This window comes from Mus caroli, unplaced genomic scaffold (assembly GCF_978045245.1).
Source record: "Mus caroli unplaced genomic scaffold, Mus_caroli_1 scaffold_9, whole genome shotgun sequence".
NCBI classification, from domain to species: domain Eukaryota; kingdom Metazoa; phylum Chordata; class Mammalia; order Rodentia; family Muridae; genus Mus; species Mus caroli.
This window is the reverse complement of record NW_028227264.1, coordinates 75,016,811-75,038,491: the sequence shown is the minus strand read 5'-3', so window position 1 is coordinate 75,038,491 and position 21,681 is coordinate 75,016,811. Positions and strand designations below refer to the sequence as shown.

At 52.7% G+C, this 21,681-nt stretch overlaps 1 protein-coding gene across 1 annotated transcript; it reads left to right on the top strand.

The window, feature by feature from the left end:
- Positions 1–1,732: 1,732 nt before the first annotated feature.
- Col6a1 (collagen type VI alpha 1 chain) lies at positions 1,733–18,827 on the top strand. The gene is made up of 35 exons (XM_021174917.2): positions 1,733–1,946; positions 2,691–2,820; positions 4,189–4,389; positions 5,839–5,998; positions 6,302–6,430; positions 6,529–6,549; positions 6,703–6,723; positions 6,806–6,850; positions 8,144–8,197; positions 8,651–8,695; positions 8,815–8,841; positions 9,276–9,302; positions 9,402–9,446; positions 9,700–9,753; positions 9,955–10,017; positions 10,361–10,423; positions 10,508–10,561; positions 10,659–10,694; positions 11,042–11,104; positions 11,492–11,554; positions 12,484–12,546; positions 12,761–12,823; positions 13,111–13,161; positions 13,370–13,405; positions 13,643–13,705; positions 13,888–13,953; positions 14,169–14,204; positions 14,630–14,666; positions 14,981–14,989; positions 15,228–15,361; positions 15,967–16,076; positions 16,185–16,368; positions 16,512–16,689; positions 17,246–17,275; positions 17,440–18,827. Exons 1-35 carry the CDS (start codon positions 1,853–1,855, stop codon positions 18,060–18,062), a joined length of 3,078 nt encoding a protein of 1,025 aa, XP_021030576.1. The 5' UTR covers positions 1,733–1,852; the 3' UTR covers positions 18,063–18,827.
- Positions 18,828–21,681: the final 2,854 nt, after the last annotated feature.

The window sequence follows — 21,681 nt, the reverse complement described above, 5'->3', positions numbered from 1 at the left end:
ATGGGGATTCTCCGGAAAGAGCGTGTGTTCTCTCTACACAGAGGCAACTGGAAGAGAGGAAACACAGGTGGTGGAAGGGCGGCTGGGTAGGGATGTATCCCTGGGCTGAGACCTCCAGAGCACTAGACCCTGCTCCTTCTGTATAAAGCTCATGAGCTGGCACCGGACCAGCTAGAAAAGGACGAATACAGCCAGCTGTGTGAAGGGTCTGCCCAAGTTCCTTGGTTAGAACACCCGTAAGCCACAGCCAACTGCTCTACCTGGGCTACACCCCCTCCCCCATCCTGAGGCTGCATCTGCAGTATCATCTACCCATCCTGGGGAATATAGGCTAAGTAAATCAGGGTCACTTAGGTCCAGAGTCAGCCAATGCTATGTAGCCTGCTGGGGGTTAGCAGACTGGAGCACTGGTGCTGTGTATTTTCCTGACCACCCTTTATTCATCACCCCAAGACCCTCCAGGCCTGCTGACAGGGCATGGCTCTGAACCCAACCGGGAGACCTCTATGACTGTCACCGTGTGATACCATGCATCTGCTACATGACAGGCCCCTGCTCTTTGGCCCAGAAGAGCACATCCTAGAAAGCCCAGCATGGGAATCATGGCTGCCAGTGTGTCTATCCCTGTGTCCGTCAGGGTATCCATCTATACCCAGGGACACACCAGGCCATGTCCTGAAGGGTTTAAGCTGTCTTTATTGTGCAACCACCCTATAAAGGAAATAGCTCAGCTTGTGGAGGCTCCAAAGGCCAAGAAAGAAAGCCACATGTACAGCATGAAGCCACAGCCCAAAGCCAATGGCCTGATGCTCAGGTTGGGGCGGTGGGTGGGCATGAGATTACTGCCAGGAAGAACATGTGTCCACCATGGTGACATATTCTGTAGGGCTGGCATGAGGAGGACAAAGGACACAGTCTCACGAAGTCCTAGGATTCACTGTCACTTGCTTTTCTTTACAGACTTTTATTATTAAGGACGCTGAAATTTGTAACCAAGTTTTTGTATTATAACGACTATACCACTCTTCTGGAATTTTCTCTGGGTAAGGATGGTTCTGACTTTATCTGGAGCCCAGACGTTATCAACACACACACACACACACACACACACACACACACACACACACAGACACACACACACACAGAGAGAGAGAGAAAGAGAGAGAGAGAGAGAGAGAGAGAGAGAGAGAGAGAAACAAAAAGACTCTTATACAAATACATCCACGTGGTTAGTGTTGACAACTTGGATTTCCATAATAAAGATCAAAAGATCAAATATCTTTTGCAAGTTAAGTATTTAACTAAACCAAAGTGACAGCTACACAGAAATCACCAGCACCCGAGAAAGCCACGTTTGTGGCTCACACCAGAAAGCTGGGCTGCATAGTCCCAAAGGCGGTATTTGGAATGAAACAACCAGAAATATTTCCTGGAACTTCTTTTGGGAATCACAGAGTTTGTTCACCCTATATTTTCTTCTATGCTACGCTGGACAGTTGACTCTGAGTGGGTAAACATCCCACACACCGTAGCAACAGGAAGTCCACAGCCTAGGAGTGTCCTGGTGCCTAGTACCCGAGAGGAGGGGGCCTTTTTCTCTTCAAGGTTCCAGAGACCCGATGCTGATGCTGTGACTCACTCAGCTTTGAGGCCCTCCCCTTCCTCTCCCCCTCCTCTCTTGATCCCTCCCCTCTTTGCACCTCCCTCCCTCCCTCCCTCCACCCTCCCTGGCTCTCTCCTCAGCTCTGGGCTCTGACTGCAGCAAGCAGAGACAACCTCTCACTCTGCCTTTCCCAGCGCCCACCCTGACCCTGGCCCACATTTGAAGGTGACTCGCAGGCCAGCCAGAAACATGAGGCTGGCCCACGCTCTGCTGCCCCTGCTGCTACAAGCCTGCTGGGTGGCCGCACAGGACATCCAGGGCTCCAAAGCGATTGCCTTCCAAGGTGAGTGGACTGGCCGTGCTCCCTGTGTGCTGTGTTTAGCTGCCTGAAGGCCTGAAAGTTGATGGGGCTCAATACCCCACAAGGTACTGTCCCGTGTCCCACCTCCCCCCCCCTTGTCTTAATCTTGTGGAGAGCCACTGAGAAGGGGGCTTGACCCTTGTCCAAGCCTGCATTCTATTTGGTTCCCATCTTGAAGCAGCCTTATAACACCCGGCTCCCAGCCGAAAGGCCCCGGAGTCCTGTCACCCCAAATCTTGCCATGCTAGGGAGATGACAGGTTGGTAAACTCCAGAGGGACCGAGCAGCAAGGGGAGCCTGGTCCATTTCTGTCCTGAGTGAATGACTGATAATCTCTCTTTGCTTGATAGCCAGCATAGGTAACCTGCCTCTTCACAACTCAGGGGGAGGTCATAGATCTGGTGGCTTTGGAGACCATAAGGAGAAATAGTCCAGTTCTCCCAGGCAGCCCCTGCCCTCTGTAACTGGCCAAGGCCACTGTAACTGAGCAAGGCTCTGTCCAAGGACAGGACACCCTGAGACTTGGCTCTCACTCAGACCCTGCTGGGTGTTGCCCACCAGGCAGGTGAGGGGCTGGGGCTGCTCTGATCACCTGCTCGGAACTCTGCTGGTGAGAATGGATGGTGTCTGGCCAGGAAGCCCCTGGCCAGAATGGGAATATGTGAATGGGGCCTTGTTCCCCCAGTGGGGCTCAGGGCATGGCTCATGGGACCTTCTCTGGCTCAGACTGCCCTGTGGATCTATTCTTCGTGCTCGACACCTCGGAGAGTGTGGCCTTGAGGCTGAAACCTTATGGGGCCCTGGTGGACAAGGTGAAGTCCTTCACTAAGCGCTTCATTGACAACCTGAAAGACAGGTAGAGTGAGCTTGCCTTGGCCTGTCCTGTAAGCTTTGTGGTCCTGGGGTGGGGGTGGGGGTGGGGGTGGGGGACTGGACCTGCAGGTAGAGCTGAGCCTTAACTCCACATTCCAGAAGCTGTCCAGAGGTCCATCCCATGTCTCTGCAGCTCAGAGGGACAGGAGGGAGGATGAGTGGGTGGGAGATGGGACAGCGGGGAGAGGGGGAAGTCACCTTGTCAACAGAGCTGAGAAGACAGTTCTGAGTATAGAGTTGTGAGGTCTCCATACTCCAAACACACAGACAGGGGTCTGAGGAGTCTGCCAGATGTGTAGCTATGCCTGGTGCCCAGAGTTCCGCCTGCAGCTGGATCCCACCTGCCCACATGGGCATTAGAGCCTTCACCTAAGTCCTGGGCCGAACATCCCCAGTGTCTTCATCACAGGGCCTGGAAGGAGGGGACTGTGGGACATAGCATGCTCCATTCACTCTCTTCCTTCCTCCCTCCCTCCTCAATGGGGCACTGGGAGCAGAGGGTGTGGCTGGGGGCAGGCCCTGAGGAAGGATGCAGATTGTGAGTCTCCTCCCCTAGCAGGGTCCCCACAGTCAGTCACTGCGAGGACAGGAACTTAGCCCATACATGCTAACTTAGGCCTCAACCATGTTAACTACCCATCCAGGGCCCGGGGCTCTCTGCCCATGGAGATAAGTGAGCTCGGACAGACTGGGGTGATCCAGCTACCCCCAAGGCTGTCCACCTCGGGGACCTGAATTTAGGGAAAATGTGGCTGTAGGGAGGAAAAAGTTGATCGAAGTAGATAACAGTGGGTCTCCTCCATCCCTGTACTTAGCTTCTGGTGTCTCAGGATCCCACCTGTAAAATGGGGTGAAACTACATATAATTCTATTAGCTTCACTATACAGGCCTTGGTCACTCTGTCTCTTGAAAATACATATGTGGGCCCCCATCTCAGACCCTAGACAGCTGTGGGGCCAGATGCTACAGAGCAAGGTAGAGGGAACTCGGACCAACTTCAGAAACCACCATGCTCTAGTTAAATCTGGCTTGTGCCTGACTCTAGTCTCACCCAGTCTTCTGCAGTGTGTGGTGGTCTGGGACCCCCAGCTGGGGGTCACCTTTAAGGCTCAGTTGAGACTCAGTTGGTTTGTACAACCATACCCATTGTATAGCTCCAGGACGGGGACCGCCCCTTTCTGTCACGGGACCCCGAGTCACCTGCCCATCTGTGAGATGGGGACACAGTGGTACCCTTGGGTGGTGGGACAGCAAGTTCTTTCATGAAGGTCAAGGGTTAGCATGTCCTTGGGGTGGGGGTGGGGAGGTCGCTCTGGGCTCCCCTCACCTCATTTCACCTACAACTCGCAGGTACTACCGGTGTGACCGCAACCTGGTTTGGAACGCCGGTGCGCTGCACTACAGTGACGAGGTGGAGATCATCCGAGGGCTCACGCGCATGCCCAGTGGCCGTGATGAGCTCAAAGCCAGTGTGGATGCGGTCAAGTACTTCGGGAAAGGCACCTACACCGACTGCGCCATTAAGAAGGGGCTGGAGGAGCTGCTCATAGGGTGAGTGGAGGAGGGCCAATCACAATGGCCAAATCTGGACCCATTGTGTCTGTGAGCCGGGACAGTCTAAGGTGGCTCTCTACTTATAGGCCTTTTAAACCTGTGTACTACAGGGCCTCCTTGGCCCGTTTTCATGGCCAGGTGAACTTCCAGCAGGCTGCCTGTTACCCATCAAGCACTGGGCCGACGGCTAGAGAATTTGCCTGAGGGAGTGATGCACCTGCAGCCACAAACCTCAGCAGGGACCACGGGGCCATGCCCCGATCACCACACATCCATGTGTCTCTCGTGACTAAAGGACCCCAGTCACCACCCAGAGGCAGCAGAGATAGAGAAGCAGAGAGAGATCATGGGAGATACACAGAGAGAAACCAGTTATTGCAGAACGGCTATGACAGTCCAGCCCTGGGACCACCCAGCTGATGTCCTTTAGCAGCAGGGGGCGTGGCTTCTGTCTCCCTTGCTATCCTGCATGGGTCTGAGGATCTCTCCTCACCTGGCTAGATGCCTTCCCATAATGGCCCAAGGTGTTGAGCTGATGGGCAAGGGGTGGCTATAACTCTGTGCTCACAGGGTGCCCATGACCAGTCCGGTAGGCACAGGCTGCATATCTACCCAACCCCCCTCAGCATCAGCTGCCCAGTACATCCAGCACAGGGGAGCCATACCTGCCTCCTCATGACTCCTCCCTTCTGTGGCTTTGCTGAGATTCTCCAGCTTTAAATGGCTGCCGAGATAAGTGCTGGTCCAAGGTTCATTTAGCGAATCCAACTCAACACCCACGTGTTGTGATGCTGCCTGGGATGGCAGGTCCTAGCTCTCAGCTCGTGTAACTTTATGAGGCAAGAAAGCTAGTGGCTGGGCTGGGGGCCTAGGAATTCAGAGCCTGGCCACGTCATGCAACCCACTGAATAAACATGAAGACGGGTTTTCTAGAATACACGTGGTATAGCTTGCAGCATGTGGAAAAGACCTCATGTCTGTCTGTTTGGGTCCCTGCTTCACTCTGGCCTCTTCCTTGGGGAAGCCCACTGCATTTTTTAGGGTGAAACAAAATCAAAGGCTGTCTGAGTCTCCCTAGATCTGACACCAATTACCGTCCACAGGACTACCCAGGTAGCCCAGGGTCACCCCTGGGCCTCTTGTTCTCAGAGATTTGGGGTCCAAGGCATCTTGAGATGATGCCCATTTAGGGGTTGCAAGCTGAGGGCCGGTGTCTTTCCTGAAAGTGTGTGTCTCAAAGTGATATTTGCAGACATGTTACCCCATGAGACCGGATACTTTATATTTATGATCAGTGGTAAAACCTGGTCCCTGGGTGACAGGGGACAGACAGCATGCCCAGAGCTGCCTTGGGTTCTTCTCCTGGGCCTCAGCTCTGGGGGTCTCAGCTCTGGTTCCCAGGCTCTGAGCCCTAGAGAGGATTCCCCACCATGCTCGCCTCTCCAGGGGCTCCCACCTGAAGGAGAACAAGTACTTGATCGTGGTGACCGACGGGCATCCTCTAGAGGGCTACAAGGAACCATGCGGGGGTCTGGAAGATGCAGTGAATGAGGCCAAACACCTGGGTATCAAGGTCTTTTCTGTGGCCATCACACCTGACCACCTGGTAAGAGTCCCTCCTCCCCTTATACCAAACACACAGATGGAGGGCCTCTGACCTCCTGGGCCCCAGAGCCACTGGCATCCTCTCTTCTGTCACTGTTTGAGTACACATAGTCTGTTTCAAGGCCTCCCACCTGCTGGGTCCCTGGTGTGTCTCTTGGGGCGAAGACTCCCCAGTAGACAGTCCTAGCCCTTAAAGCGGAGGAGCATGGGTATCCTGTGTGGGTTCCACAACTGCTACCCAGTTCACAGTCGTGTATCACCTTGTGGAGGTGACTCACTCATCTCTCCTTCCCTGTGCTCTCAGGAGCCACGGCTAAGCATCATCGCCACAGACCACACATACCGGCGCAATTTCACGGCAGCTGACTGGGGGCATAGCCGCGATGCAGAAGAGGCCATCAGCCAGACCATTGACACCATTGTGAACATGATTGTGAGCATGGACATCTTCCGGGTCAGGGGTCAGGAGTAGGGGGGAAGGAGGGCTATGCCCACGGAAGAGAGTAATTCTTTCTTTCATTTTCATTTCAGAAAAATAACGTGGAACAAGTGGTAAGTGCTTCCCTCTGAGACCTGAGTCAGGGCCTGAGTCTCACACAGGTCCTAGCTCTAGCTGTGAGCCCGCTCTTGGGGTGGGGACGGTGTCCAGGCTCTTCCCTCTCCATGTTTGGTCTCTGACTGCTCTCCTATCTTTCTCTTCCACAGTGCTGTTCTTTTGAGTGCCAGGTAAGTGTGGTCCACCCTCTCTGCTGGCCTGGGACCTCTGTCTAGGATCTGGGGTTAATAATGTCTCTCTTGTTTCCCTCAGGCTGCCAGAGGACCTCCAGGGCCCCGAGGCGACCCTGGGTATGAGGTAAGTTGTCAATGGAATTATTTTAATATAGGTGGAAGCAGTGAATTCATCCATGGCTTTATTTCTTCACCTTATACTAATCCCCATAACCTCACAGAGAAACCAAGATTTCTTTCAACCTGCGTCTCAATACCCGGGCAGTTAAGTGATGTATATTAACCTCTTAAGCTGACCTGCCGACTTCCCAGCCGTGATCCCAATATACTTGCTTCTTCTTATTAGTCTGGCTCTTTGAGCTTCAGGTGTGTTTCTATGACCTCTCTCTGGCCCCCTCCCTTGTGGCTCTAACCTCTCTTCATCCTCTTGACCCATCTGACTCTCTTACCCCATCTCCTTCCCCTGGCTGGTGGAAATCCTGCCCTGTTCTCTCTTCTGGCCAGCCATTGGGTGTTCAGCATTTATTGACAAGGCAGAGAGTAAATGGTAAGAACTGTTTATACAAACTTGAGATAGGAGATTCTTGACCTAAGCTTTATAATGCCAAGTCCACACTGAAACAAGATTTAGGGACAGAGAAATCAGCATTGGAATAAGCCAAGGATGGATAACCTGTACACCGTGCACATAATCATTATGCATACACTGAGTGTCTGAAATAACTCTTATTGGGACAGGCCACAGTGGACGCCATAGCTCTGTGCCTACCTCCTTGGGCATCTGGTACATGCAACATTGGCTGTCAGTTGCCCTTATCCAGGGAGGAAGTCCAGGATTCATGTGGGTTTGGGGTGTGAGAGCTGGGGTTGCAGAGCCTGCTTCTTGTGGTCCAGAAGGTTGCCTGCAGACTTAAGTGTCAGCTCAGCATCTGTTTGACATTCCCGGTGGAGTTGGGAATGAAACTGGGACTCTTGGCGTGACTCACGTGGCACAAATTTGAACACTGAGGGAGACACTCGGTGTTGGTTCCTACAGAAGGTCAGGTCTAGGATGGTTTTCCTACCACATGGCCATCATCCACAGAGCTGCTATGGCCCTCTGGGGAGTCTCTCTGCTGGGTCTCCCTGTTCCTCTGGGCCTGGAGCAGCATATCATCAGTTCAGCCTTGAGCACCTGCGGGCAAAGGCACAACTCTAAGCCCAAATCCAGCCATGATGACACAGCATAAGGACCCTGGTGGGTAAGACTCCCAGATGCCAGGCAGGTCCAGAAGTCAAGGCCAGGATGACTCTGGAGCCTGGATGGAATCGCTCTGAAGAAACTTTTCATGCACAAGGGGTCTTGCCCAGCTTTCCAGAGCAGATGGCTGTGGCTCCTGACCTGGTCTTCCCTGAGCTGATTTCCTCTGCCTTCCAGGGGGAACGAGGAAAGCCAGGTCTTCCGGGAGAGAAGGGAGAAGCTGGAGACCCTGTAAGTATTGGTTACTGTCTGCATGAGGGTGGGGACAAAGGCAGAGAAGCCTGAGGCTGGGCATCAGAGCTGTAAAAACATCCAGAAGCATAATTCTGAGCACAGAGACCACACAGCCTGTCTTTTGTTGGGGGAAGAAAGGTACCCCGGGGGTCAGGCTGACCAAGTCTGAGGGCCTCTGCTTTCAGCCATGATAAGTCTCCTGGCAAATCTCTCTCCCTTCTAGCCGCCCCCCCCCAGGGTGTCCTGGCTCCCCCTCCCTTTCCTCTGGGGTGTGGTGTATACCCTCTCCTCCATCCTGGGTGTGCTGGGCTCCCTCCTGACCTACAGGGGCCCCACAGCAGGTCCCTTAAGGATTCTGTGTGGGTCTAGCTGTAGCAAGGGGTAAGGTGGGCTGAGAAGGACCTTCCAGTGCTATCCAGGGATGTCTGACTATCTCTTGTTGTGTTCCAGGGACGACCTGGGGATCTTGGACCAGTCGGGTACCAGGGTATGAAGGTACGTGTCCTTAATGTCCAATGGCCTCTCTTGGGTGGGGTGGATCAGGCTTTGGAAGCAAGGCCCAAGCTGCCGTGTGCAACAATAACAGATCCCTTCCTTTTCTGCTTGGCTCATAGGGAGAAAAGGGGAGCCGTGGAGAGAAGGTGAGTGAGGGCCAGCTTTCGGGTGTGTCCCTCCGAGTACAGAGCGTTATCTTGAGTGACAGCATCAGGGGGAGGCAGCTGGTGTTCCTGTCAGAGGGGAGCATGGGAAATGGAAGACCCTCCTTGCCTTCTCTATGCCTCTGGGGGAATGTGGGTGGTCTTTAGAGACAGACCAGGTGAGTTCTGCTGCCACCTCAGGCCACCTGGGTCAGAGAGGATGGGGGTGGGGAGTGTCATGTTACCTCAGTGGACAGTTCCTGGAGACCCTCAGAACACAGACCCTGTTGTCTTTTCTACCCATTCTACCCTGTGTCCCTGATCTCCAATTCCACTGCTTTCTTGGGTTGGTGGGGGTGGTGTCGCCATCCCACCTAATGGGAGAATGGAGGTGCGGTGGGCGCTGCCCTCTGACCCTCTTCTTCCTGTTTCCACAGGGCTCCAGGGGACCGAAAGGTTACAAGGTGAGTGTGGTCGGGCCAAGGACGTAGATGCTCTCCACGGGGCCAGTGCTAGTGACATCTGGCTTCCATCTAACCTTCTTGTGTCTCCGTGCCTCACAGGGCGAGAAAGGCAAGCGTGGAATCGACGGGGTCGACGGCATGAAGGTAATGCTGAGGCGGGAGGGCTGGGAGGGTGGGGTGTGCTATCTAGGATGGGTGCAGATCCCATAGCAGGCTTTCCTGGGAAACCTGGAGGTGTGAGCCCGGTGATGTTTCCTGCCAAGACCCAGGTCCTAGTAAACCCCAAGCGAGCGACTTGATCTCAGAGGGCTTCTGATGTTCCTGGGAGGGGCTTGGATGAACAGAACTCTAGCCTCCACTCACCCATTCCAACTTTGACGCTTTCTTCTCCTTCCAGGGAGAGACGGGATACCCAGGGTTACCAGGCTGCAAGGGCTCCCCAGGATTTGATGTAAGTTACCTCCTCTACCCCTATGTCTCAGAATTGTGGGTTCTTAGGAACTTGGTCCAGCCCTTGCTATATTGACTCCTCCCAATGAGAGAGCACTACATGGAGTCATTTGATTCATTTGCTCAGTCTGAGGGTGGCCACTTGTCTGGGGCCCATTAGGGTCTTGGCTAGCTCCAATTTGCTTCTCCATCTTCCCACCAGGGCATTCAAGGACCCCCGGGTCCCAAGGGTGACGCTGGTGCCTTTGGGATGAAGGGAGAAAAGGTAAGTGACAGGTGTCCCGGGTCAAGCATTCCTCCTGGGACCCACAGTGTGAGGACCAAACCTGGCTCAGAGCAGCAAAGCCATAAAGGCTTGAATGGCAGCCTCAAGTTTGCCTTTCACTACCCAACATCTCAGGTCTGAACTTGAGAAGGTTTGAGGCTGTGATGGTCAAGACTGTGCTCTGCAGCTGTGTGGGTGGGTGACTTGGAGGATCCTGGGAGGTCAGAACTCTTCCAGAGTTGGTTGTGGTGGCCCAAGGTTAGGGTAATAGAGCATAGTCACTAAGCTGTGATGTGGCTTTCACTGTATGGACCCATGACCCCTGACCCCTGACCTTCCCCAGGGTGAAGCTGGAGCAGACGGTGAGGCTGGGAGACCAGGGAACTCAGGGTCACCTGGAGATGAGGTGAGAGGGAGTGGCGTGAGGCGAGATGGGATCGGCCTCATGGACACTGGGGATTGTGGTCATTCTCAACTTGTCCTCCCCCAGGGTGATCCTGGAGAGCCTGGCCCCCCTGGAGAAAAAGGAGAGGCCGGTGATGAAGTGAGTTATCTCTATTCTGCCCCAGCTTTCATCGCCACATACAGACTGAGTGCAGGCTAGTGCACAAACTAATGTGAGCTATTCCTCCTTGTCCCAGGGAAATGCTGGCCCAGATGGTGCCCCTGGAGAGAGGGTGAGTCGGCTGGATGGTACTGTCGCTGCTGTCTTCACTATTGCCAGGAGAGGCTTGTGTGAGCTTGGCCTGGGCCTGGTCCCGGGAGGTCCTTAGTACATGCCTTGGCTAGGTGGGAAGCCAGACGCCAGGCGTTGTAGATTTCACCTTGTGTGCTGTCCTTTGGGTCATTTGGGGCATCTCTGGAGGTAGGTGGCCTGAGGAACACAGAGGCCCGCCCATGGGCTGGTCTCACATGACCACAGAGACAGCTGCTGAGATCATAAGGCCTAGCTCTCAAGCTTCTTCCACCCACCCTTCCTAACAGTGGAACACAGGCAGCCTCACATCTGTTTCTCTTCACACAGGGTGGCCCTGGTGAAAGAGGACCTCGGGGGACCCCTGGTGTGAGGGGACCAAGAGGAGACCCGGTGAGTCATGCCTTGGGACTGTCTAGGGGGAACACTGAGGCTGGACAGAGTTGAGCATAGATCCGCAGGGCCAGCCATGCCACCTTATAGGTGTCTATGCCTCAGCTCTCCTGCTTTCCGATGGAGGGCTGGAACTGCCAGGGCTCTGCCAGGGCATCCAAGGTAGGACATCAATCCAAATCCTGTCAGAGGCTTGCTCATTAGTGGGCATCTGGAGAAGCTACAGGTAGGGCCAGCCTTGGCCTCCAGTTTTGAGTTCAGCAGACCCAGGCAACCCTCACTAGAGTGCCCCAATTGCTCGCCACCAAGACAGTGGCTCTTCCTAGAGCAAACCGCTGGTAGCCGCATGACTTCTACCTCTACACTCATTGGCTCATTTCTCCCTAGGGTGAAGCTGGACCACAGGGTGACCAAGGAAGAGAGGGGCCCGTCGGCATCCCCGGAGACTCGGTAGGAAGCCTGATACATTATGGGGAGCCATGATGCCTAACTAAGCCAAGAGTTTCACTCGGGTCTTCAAAGGAAGTGTTCCCAGTGGCTCAGCATGGTGGGGGAGAGGGGATTCCTCCTATAGACATGTGTCTATGCTAGCCTGTTTTGGCTGGGCATGAATGTGTGTCAGTGCTTAGCATGAGGCCAAGAAATGTAGTGGAGGTCGTGCAATGCAGGCACTTGTAGGCTCCATGCCATAACCTTAGATCTCTGACCTTGAGCTGTTATGTTCACAGGGCCTGGTAGTGTGTGTGTGTGTGGGGGGGGGGAGTGATGGGTAATAAAGACCTGGCTACAACAGGGAGGGAGACTAGGTTGGTGAGGACCGATATATGAGTTCCTAGGCTACAGGATGAATGGAGGTGAGCTCTTTGCATCCCTGGGAGGCAGTCAGGCCCATTCTAGAGACACTGGGGTCTTCAGGTCACCAGGACCCCTCAGAGCCATCTGGAAGGAACGAGGCAGGGACAGACATAGCTTGAGTCTGGAGTTGACCTTGCTTGTGTCTAGCAGGGAAGGGGTGGAAATCTTGGTGAGAGAACCCACTTCATATGGAGGTTCTACAGGGCCAGAGGTACTTCCCAGGAAAGTACAGCCATTAAGGTCCCCTGAACAAAAGGGACATCCACACACCCTGACACCTAAAGTGAAGGCTCCTGCATGGATACTAGAAAGACATGCAGGGAGCCCGGCCTGACCATACCCCATACTAGCCACTGGCCACTGGCCACACCTGTCCTGAGGCCTGGAGGGTCCTATGCCCCTGTGCCCAGGGCCCTAGGTGACAACGATGGAGCCCATGGCCTGGGACTCACAGTTCTCAGGGAAGGCAAACAGATGTGGCCCAGGGGTGGTGAGCTGAGCTCTCATAGTTCTTAATCTTCTAGGGTGAGGCTGGCCCCATTGGACCTAAAGGATACCGAGGTGATGAGGGTCCTCCAGGTCCTGAGGTAAGAACTTGTCCTCTCTTCTCTGCTATTCACCTAGGCTACCCCTGAGTGTCACCCTGAGGAATGCCCTAGTCTTGCAGTATCTCCCATACCCCCACCCCATTTCTTTACACCTGGTCTTCTCTCTCTTGCCCTAAGAGGGTCCCAGAGAAGGATAGTGCAGCCCAAACTTACATTCTTTATGACCTAGCAATTACCTGTTCCTCTCCTTTAGGGCCTCAGAGGAGCCCCAGGACCTGTTGGTCCTCCTGGAGACCCCGGACTGATGGGTGAGAGAGTAAGTATTTGGGAGAACAACCCTGCTGGGCTACTGCTGTTCATCAGAGACTCTGGCAGCTGAGACTTGCCATAACTTGCCCCTGAGAGTGGTGTTGAGGGGCATCTACAGTTGAGTCTCAAGAGTAAGGATGCCTCATTCAAGACTCTCTTGTTTAAAGGTTCAGTTCAGGGTAGACCCGGGGATGGGGCTGCTCCTTGACTGACAGGAGCAGCTCTGGGGACATATCTGTCCCCAGCCATTTTGCTGCCATCTGGCATGGTGACAGCAACTCTACCTTCTTTCAGGGTGAGGATGGACCACCAGGAAACGGCACAGAAGGTTTCCCTGGCTTCCCTGTGAGTATCAGAGACATGTTTATCAAGCCTCCTTTGGTATCCCTCGGACCAAGCTGGACATCTGGATGGTTGGGATAGACCAGAGCTATCAGTTAGTCCTGGCATTTGGACCTGGGATTCTGCCAACCCTGGGCACATCCACCTGTTGTTCTCACTTGGCTGCCCTCTCCAGTGGAGCTTAGTATAACCATCCTATCCTCCTTCACAGGGGTATCCAGGCAACAGAGGCCCTCCTGGGCTAAATGTGAGTATCTCAACCGTGCCTCTGACAGGCCATGTATGTAGGTCCACACTGCTCACAGGCACAATCAACACTCCGTGAGCACCTTCCCACATGACACCAGGCATCATGCACATTCACTTACATGTGACCCTGAGGTTGCACCACTGACTTCAGAAATACCCCCACCATATCACATCTACCTTCTCTGCCTCCTTTACTCCCAAGATCCCACTAACCAATATATGTTGTCTCCTGCAGGGCACAAAAGGCTACCCTGGCCTCAAGGGGGATGAGGGTGAAGTTGGAGACCCAGGAGAGGATGTAAGTGGGGCGGGGTGAGGGGAAGACTCTCTCTAGCATTCCAACCCTGCAGGCTTTGCTCGCTGGAACAGTGGCAAAGGGCAGGCTGGAGATGCCCTCTGAGGGACCAGAGCAGCTGGGCTGGAGTCTGGGCAACTGATATACATGGCTGTTCCTGCTGACCCCATTCCATTTCCTTCCAGAACAACGACATTTCACCCCGTGGGGTCAAAGGGGCAAAGGGATACCGAGGCCCAGAAGGACCCCAGGTAGGTGATATAGCTGGAGGGCTTGGGTTCTTTAGAAGCAAAGAAAAGATGTATAAAGTAACTAGAAGCAGGAAACAAAAGGCCAAAGGGACCAGACTTGCCCCAAGGGCAATTAGGGACACTGAGGTCCCCAGAGGACATATAGTTTAAGAATCCATGGGCTCTGTTGATCCAAACTCCCCATTTAAAGTCTTGGTCTGCTTTTGCTCTGACAGGGACCTCCAGGACATGTGGGACCACCTGGGCCAGATGTAAGTACAGCGTCTGTAAATAAGATCTTGGGGCTGACTGCTATGACCATGGATCTGAATGGGAACATTAATGAAAACTGTTCCCAGCTGGAGGCAGTTGGGGGGCAGCTGGGGACAGCTGGGGGGCAGCTGGGAACAGAGGCTTGAAGCCTTGTACCCAGGCTACAGACATACAGAACTACAGTTGAGGCTTGTGATGACTTCAGGGGACACAGGTAACAACTGTGGGAGACATCTGGCCATGGGGGAACACATGGCAGCTATGTGTTGGTAACTGCATCATAGCTTATGTTTTTAGGGGGTAAAGTCAGGAACATTCTAGGCTGGGAGGAGTCCCTGGATAGATTCAATCCCCAGGGGTGCCCAGGGACCAGCAGGAATGGCCTCAGCCCAAGCCTTGTTAACAATCTCATCTCTTTCTCTAGGAGTGTGAGATCCTGGATATCATCATGAAAATGTGCTGTGAGTATTTGGATCGCAGGTTGCTTTTTTTTTTTTTTTTTAAAGAGCCAGCAAGTTCCTACCAGCTACAAGGCCCAGGCTTCTGCTCCAGAAGGGTCTCAGAAATTGGGAGATATAGGTGGGCAGGGCCTAGGCTCTACTGAAATTGGCAGGTCTCCCACTCCAGAACCAGAGCTGGGCTACACACCCTCTGAGATTTCAGAGTCTAATATGCTAAGAACCTTGCCAGAGCTAGGTGAAGCCAGGCAGAGCAGGACAGGGCACCTTGTATGACAGAGCTGTCCTATTTAGCGCCTTTTCTCCTCTCTCCTCAGCCTGCTGTGGTGAGTGATGTCTCTTCACTCTTGGGAGTTCCTGTGCAGTGTTAAGTAGACCCATCTTGGCTCTGCAGTGGGCCAGCCATGCTGCAGCCCTGCAAGGCACTCAACCACGTGCTCCCAAGGAGACATGGGAGAGGAGTCATGATCCACCATGCGGATCCCAGGACACAGGGGTGGGACTGTGGAATACAGAGGGAAGCCCATAGAAGGGCACTAAGTGCTGCCCCATCCTCCTCCCTAGAGTGCACATGTGGCCCCATTGACATCCTCTTCGTGCTGGACAGCTCGGAGAGCATTGGCCTACAGAACTTTGAGATTGCCAAAGACTTCATCATCAAGGTCATTGACCGGTTGAGCAAGGATGAGCTGGTCAAAGTGAGTACAAGCCAACCTGGGACCACAGGTAGGGCCAACAGAGAGCTGGTCCCCTCCACCAAAGCTTCTAGGCTCACCACTGTATACATTGATTGATGTATACATTGAGCTGACCGGACCCTTCAACAAAGTCAAACAGTTCATCCTTAATGTCCATGGAAATATATATAGTGTATACACACACACACACACACACACACACACACACACACACACACACACATATATATGGAAGATATATATGTATGTATGGTAGAGATATATATGGAAGATGCATATATGTGTGTATATGTATATCTACATATACACACATATATGTACATACATATGTATGTATGTACACACATACACACACACACACACACACACACACACAATATGTATTCTCACCACACAGAGAATCCTGATAGTGGGTCCAGAGCTTATCCTTTAAGGACAGAACCTTGGAGGGCCATGTACAGAGGCTTGTGGATCTGGGGAGTAGTTATGGAGGGCTCTGGGTGAATGAGCAGGGGTCTTTGGCTTCGGGGTAGAGGTCCTTGGAAGGCTGGGACTCTAAGACATAGCGGTGTTGGACTCCAGACCCAACGGTGTCATTCTTACAGTTTGAGCCAGGGCAGTCTCATGCAGGCGTGGTACAGTACAGCCACAACCAGATGCAAGAGCACGTGGACATGCGGAGCCCCAACGTCCGCAACGCCCAGGACTTCAAAGAGTAAGAGCATCCCCAAGATCTCTGCCCCATTCCCGGGCCTCTAGCAGGCTGGCCTAGCCAGGACCCTGACCATGGCTCTGACCCTGGCCTGCCTATCTGCTTGTGTAGAGCCGTCAAGAAGCTACAATGGATGGCTGGTGGCACATTCACTGGAGAAGCGCTGCAGTACACCCGGGACCGGCTGCTCCCACCCACCCAGAACAACCGAATTGCCCTGGTCATCACGGATGGACGTTCTGACACTCAACGGGACACAACACCTCTCAGTGTGCTCTGTGGCGCAGACATTCAGGTGGGCAGTTGCATAACCCCAGCAGTGGCTGAACGGGGGAGGGGAGCGGGGTGCTCCTGCAAGCACGGGGTGGGGGTGGGGGCTGCTCTCCAGGGGAGGGGAAGTCCAGGATCAGCTGACCCATGCAACCCTGTCCTCTGCAGGTAGTTTCTGTGGGCATCAAGGATGTGTTTGGCTTTGTGGCGGGCTCCGACCAGCTCAACGTCATTTCCTGCCAAGGCTTATCGCAAGGTCGGCCAGGTATCTCCCTGGTGAAGGAGAACTATGCAGAGCTTCTCGATGACGGCTTTCTGAAGAACATAACAGCCCAGATCTGTATAGGTGGGTGCTGGTGATCAACAGGCTGAATGGGCAATGCCTCCTCTGCTTTCAGGGACGGTTGGGCTAGAAACAGTCCTCACAATGTGCTTGGCACTTTTACCTCGAGAAAGATTGTGTCCTGGCTGTATGGCACTGTCCAGGGTGACCCCTGGCCTAGCAGAGCAACATGAGGACAGCTGTTCTCATGCTACACGCATGGGACAAAGCCCTTGCCCCCAACACCATGGGCACACTGTTTGTCAGCCTTATGACTGGTCTGACTCCATGCTGTGGGCAGCTTGGTCAAGGGGTGCACTTTGTGCCACATTCATGGCGGGCAGTTGATTAGTGGCACGGAAACTACCTTTTCCCCTCTGAGACTCAGTTTCCCCTTTTTAAGAGGAGGCCAAGGGCCTGACTCCTCCTTTCAGTATTTTGGAGCCAGGACCAGGAAATGATGCTAGGTCACCGCTTGTCTGTCTGTCCGTCCATCATAGGCAGCTGACCAAAGCAGAACTCAGATGGTTCACATGATGGTGGGCTTATTCAGGTTATTTTGTATTTTTTTTTTTTACAGATAAGAAGTGTCCGGATTATACCTGTCCAAGTGAGTACAAGGATGGGCTGAGACAGGGTAGGGAAGGCAGGACCTGATTAAGGGTCCCACGGGGCTCTGGGCACTCTCCTCTGGGGCTTGGCAGCTCTGAAAATCTGGGTACGCTCTGGCCTGTGCAGTCTGCCTAGTCTCAGGCCACCCTCTCTGCCCCACAGTCACATTCTCCTCCCCGGCTGACATCACCATCCTGCTAGACAGCTCAGCCAGTGTCGGCAGCCACAACTTCGAAACAACCAAGGTCTTCGCCAAGCGCCTAGCTGAGCGATTCCTGTCAGCAGGCAGGGCAGATCCTTCCCAGGATGTGCGGGTGGCCGTGGTACAGTATAGTGGCCAGGGGCAGCAACAGCCAGGTCGGGCGGCTCTTCAGTTCTTACAGAATTACACAGTGCTGGCCAGCTCTGTGGACAGCATGGATTTCATCAATGACGCCACAGATGTCAACGATGCTCTGAGCTACGTGACTCGTTTCTACCGGGAAGCCTCGTCAGGTGCCACCAAGAAGAGAGTGCTGCTGTTCTCAGACGGCAACTCACAGGGGGCCACAGCAGAGGCCATTGAGAAGGCTGTGCAGGAGGCCCAGCGTGCAGGCATTGAGATCTTTGTGGTGGTGGTGGGACCCCAGGTGAATGAGCCCCACATCCGTGTGCTTGTCACTGGCAAGACTGCAGAGTATGACGTGGCCTTTGGCGAGCGCCACCTATTTCGTGTACCAAACTACCAGGCCCTGCTACGTGGCGTACTCTACCAGACAGTCTCCAGGAAGGTGGCACTGGGCTAGAGGGACACACACGTGGCTGAACACACATGGCATGGAGACACATTTCAACAGGCCTTCCCGCCCTTCCCACTGACCAAACAGGAATAGGAAATGTGACCCAACTGGTCAACTCAACTGTCTTAAAGGGAACGCTGAGATACACGCTCTTTGCTTTGTGTAATGTCCCCTGTGGCTCACCTGAGCTCCTATCTAGATCCCGCCCTTGGTTTGTACATCATGGCGGCCATCTTGCTGACCCCTCCCCCATCTGGGCTGGATCCAGCCATCTCGTCTTCTTCCTCACTGCCCCTAACCTATCCGTGGTGTCTTCACACCATCCCTGCAGTTTCCGTCTGTGTTCTGTCTTCCACACTCAACATGAAGCAGACCTCATGAGTTCAGCTTGCTGGATGATGGCTTTTAGAAAATTGAACACAGGAGGAGTTCCAAACACAAACTTGGAGGAGACCCCTCCTCTTCATCAGGTGCTTGTCAGTGACCTACGTGCATCTTGGTCCTGGTCCTTAGTGGCTAGTCCTTCCACTCTGAAAGCAAAGGTGCTATCTATCTGTAAGGGCTCTCTCTACACACCCAGAGGCTTAGCTTGGACAGTTAACACTCAAGTGTCCTGTCAGAACCAATCCAGAGCTTTCTCCCTCAAACTAGTGACTTGTCTCCCCCTGTTCCCCAAAGGCTCCCCTTTAGTTAGTTTCTTCAAGGCTCCCCCACATTCCCCATAATCTGATCCAAGCCAGCTATCTCTGCTAATAAAGGTTTCCATTTTTCTCCGTGCCTCTTTATCTACAAACACATTACCCAACACACTTGGAAAGAGAAGTCAATGCCAGACATACCACAGGGCAGAGGAGAAGCTGCCCTGGCCCATGGACACTGCCTATCTGTTTCTGAGAGGAAGAACACAGAGGCCTACAGGCCTTCCCATATCAGGAAGCTGTAGCACTGAGGAACACAGCGCCCTGCAGCGCACAATGGAGAGACACTTAGGGTTGATGGCTTGCCCAAAAAGATAACTCGAGACCCAACTAGGTCCAATCAGTTTTATCCTAGTTCCAACAAAATTCAACCAAATTAAACCAGATCCAACCAGAATAACCAGACCAAATGATGTCTGATGAGATTACACCAGACCTAACCAAATATAACCTGATTAGACCATATCCCAGTGAGATCTGACACCAGGCCCAAACAAATACGAGCCAGATATAAATCAGATTCAACTAGATACACTAGACCAAACTGCAATCTGCCAGATTAAATCAGACTAAACCATATCCAACCAGATTAAAATAAACAGAACCAGACCCAACTAGAGTAAATTAGAACAAATGGGATCTAACCAGATTAGACTGGAATAAACTAAACCTAACTAGAATATGCCAGTCCAAACAGATTATACAAGTTCAAACCATACCCAACCAGACCAAACCAGATCCAACCAGATTAGAGTATACTAGATAATAACAGACCAACTCAGATCCAGAACCAACTAGATCCAACCATATTACACTAGCCCAATCTATGTCCAAATAGATAAAACTAGCTCCAACCAGATTAAGTCAGATCCAACTGGATGAAGACCAAATAGACAAGTGTCTACTAGATCTGGTTCTAAGATCACTCCCCCAAAAGTCCATAAGGGAAGCTGAAGAAGGTACCTAGATATTCAGAATGAGGTGCTACCATGAGTCTACCATGGTGCTGGCTGTGGCCTTGGCCAGGAGGTGGCCTATGGCTTCTGCAAAGCATTCCTGCAGGGTAGGGGCTACAGATGCAGATCTGGCCAAGTGGCATACATCCATTAGAGTCCCCACTGCCTTGTGAGGAGAGGAAGCAGAATGATTGGCCCAGAGGCAATGGTGTGGGCCTAGGGTGTGGAGACATCCACAGTAGAGTCCATTACACACAGTCATAAAAACCTACTTCAGGGAACAAACAAATGCACAGAGAAAGTAACGACAACAACAAACTCACTGGATCAATGATTCTAAACCTGTGGGTTCACAGGGGTGACCTAAGACCATAGGAGAACACATATATTTACATTACAACAATAGCAAAATTACAGTTACAAAGTAACAATGGAAATAATTTTATGATTGGGGGGTCATCACAACATGAGAAATTGTATTAAGAGGCTGCAGTGTTAGGATGGTTGGGAACCAGTGCACTTAGAGTCTTTCTGCTGACAGAGGGTAGGCATTCAAACAGAACTGGAAAGAGAAAAGTGGGGAAGGAGCCAGGGAGGGGCACACAGTGGGGAACCCAGAGAGGCTGCTGGCCTTGGCTACCATATATCTCCATTCAGATGCCCGACTGTTTCCTTAGTTTCTGTACCACAAACTAGCTTAGTAACACTTGGCACCCGGCCACCTGGAAGAACCAATCACATCCTTCATCCCTGTGCCTGGGAGCTTGGAGGAGGACCAAACGCTAGTTTTGGGCATGGTAACCATCCTGAGTGGAGAGTAAGCACAGAAGGTATTTTCTGCAGACCCCTTTCCCTATTGCCCAGACTGGACCTCGACTGCCTAATCACTCCAGGTCCACATCCCAGATCCAAGTGGGACTTGATCATCCAGGTCTTGACACATTCTGTGGCTCTTTACCACAAGTTCCCTTGTCACAGCTACTTAATGTGGTCACCAGAGACCCCAGGTAGGAGGGACAATGGGTCTATTGGGCCCAGTCATCACAGATCCTTGTTGGAGCCCAGCAGAAACCTCTACTCTCATAGTTAGAATTAACTTCAGAACCTGAGAGACAGCGAGGGATTTCCCCATCGCCACAATAAGTCCATGGTTGCTGCCACACCAACTGCTGACTGTTCTCAAGTCAGGACTCTTGGCCATTTATGCCTAAACCTGAGTCTGTCTGAATCTCTTATTCCTTGTGTTTTAGCTATATGAACCTCTTTCTTAGAAGTTTCATCTATACTGGTGACCAGACAGCAATGAGTAGCTTCTCACAAGCCTGGATATGCCCTGCCTTACACAATGACTCTTTAATCACCTCTTCTGCACACTTAGGACAGCCCCAGGTGCCTATAATAGAGGCTTCAGGTTAGTGGATGACTGAGCCTAACTTCCCACACCCTTTTCTGTTGAGATCCTTTCAGCTGTCCTCTTGAACATCTGGAGGCTCTTACTGTATCCACGTACTCATCTCCCATTTCTTGCCCCACCCCTCCCCCGCACAGGACCCAGAACAAAAATCTCTGCTGCTATGTGTGGCATCACCCAAACCAGCCCAAAATTCTCCCAGATAGTGGGAACCAGATACATGGGTTTTCCCTAAGAAGATAGGGTCCTTAACTCCTGGAAATACTTGCAGGGAACCCATAGAGTTGTCCACAGACCACACTGCCTGTCTAAGTGTGTGATACGGGGATCCCACGTTCCCTCCTTTCTCTGGCTTACATGGAAAAGTCAGGGCTAGTGAGAAAGTCGGCATTGTCAGAAGGCTTTACCACCGTCACCAGAGCTGAGAGGACAGCACCTGGACCTGGTTCTCCCTGTAGGTGCATGTGGTTACTTTCCCTCCTATTCATAAGAGAATGAAATGAGCCCCTCAGGGTTTCTGAGGGACCATGAGTTGTGTATATTTTTATTTTTTTGGTTTC

What these genes read in the sequence shown, in the direction of transcription:
- Col6a1 (XM_021174917.2), top strand. Translation starts at nt 1,853, where the DNA reads ATGAGGCTGGCCCACGCTCTGCTGCCCCTGCTGCTACAAGCCTGCTGG. An exon ending in CTGGAGGAGCTGCTCATAGG is followed by an intron (nt 4,390 to 5,838) that starts GTGAGTGGAGGA and finishes TCGCCTCTCCAG; the next exon opens with GGGCTCCCACCTGAAGGAGA. An exon ending in AAAATAACGTGGAACAAGTG is followed by an intron (nt 6,550 to 6,702) that starts GTAAGTGCTTCC and finishes TCTCTTCCACAG; the next exon opens with TGCTGTTCTTTTGAGTGCCA.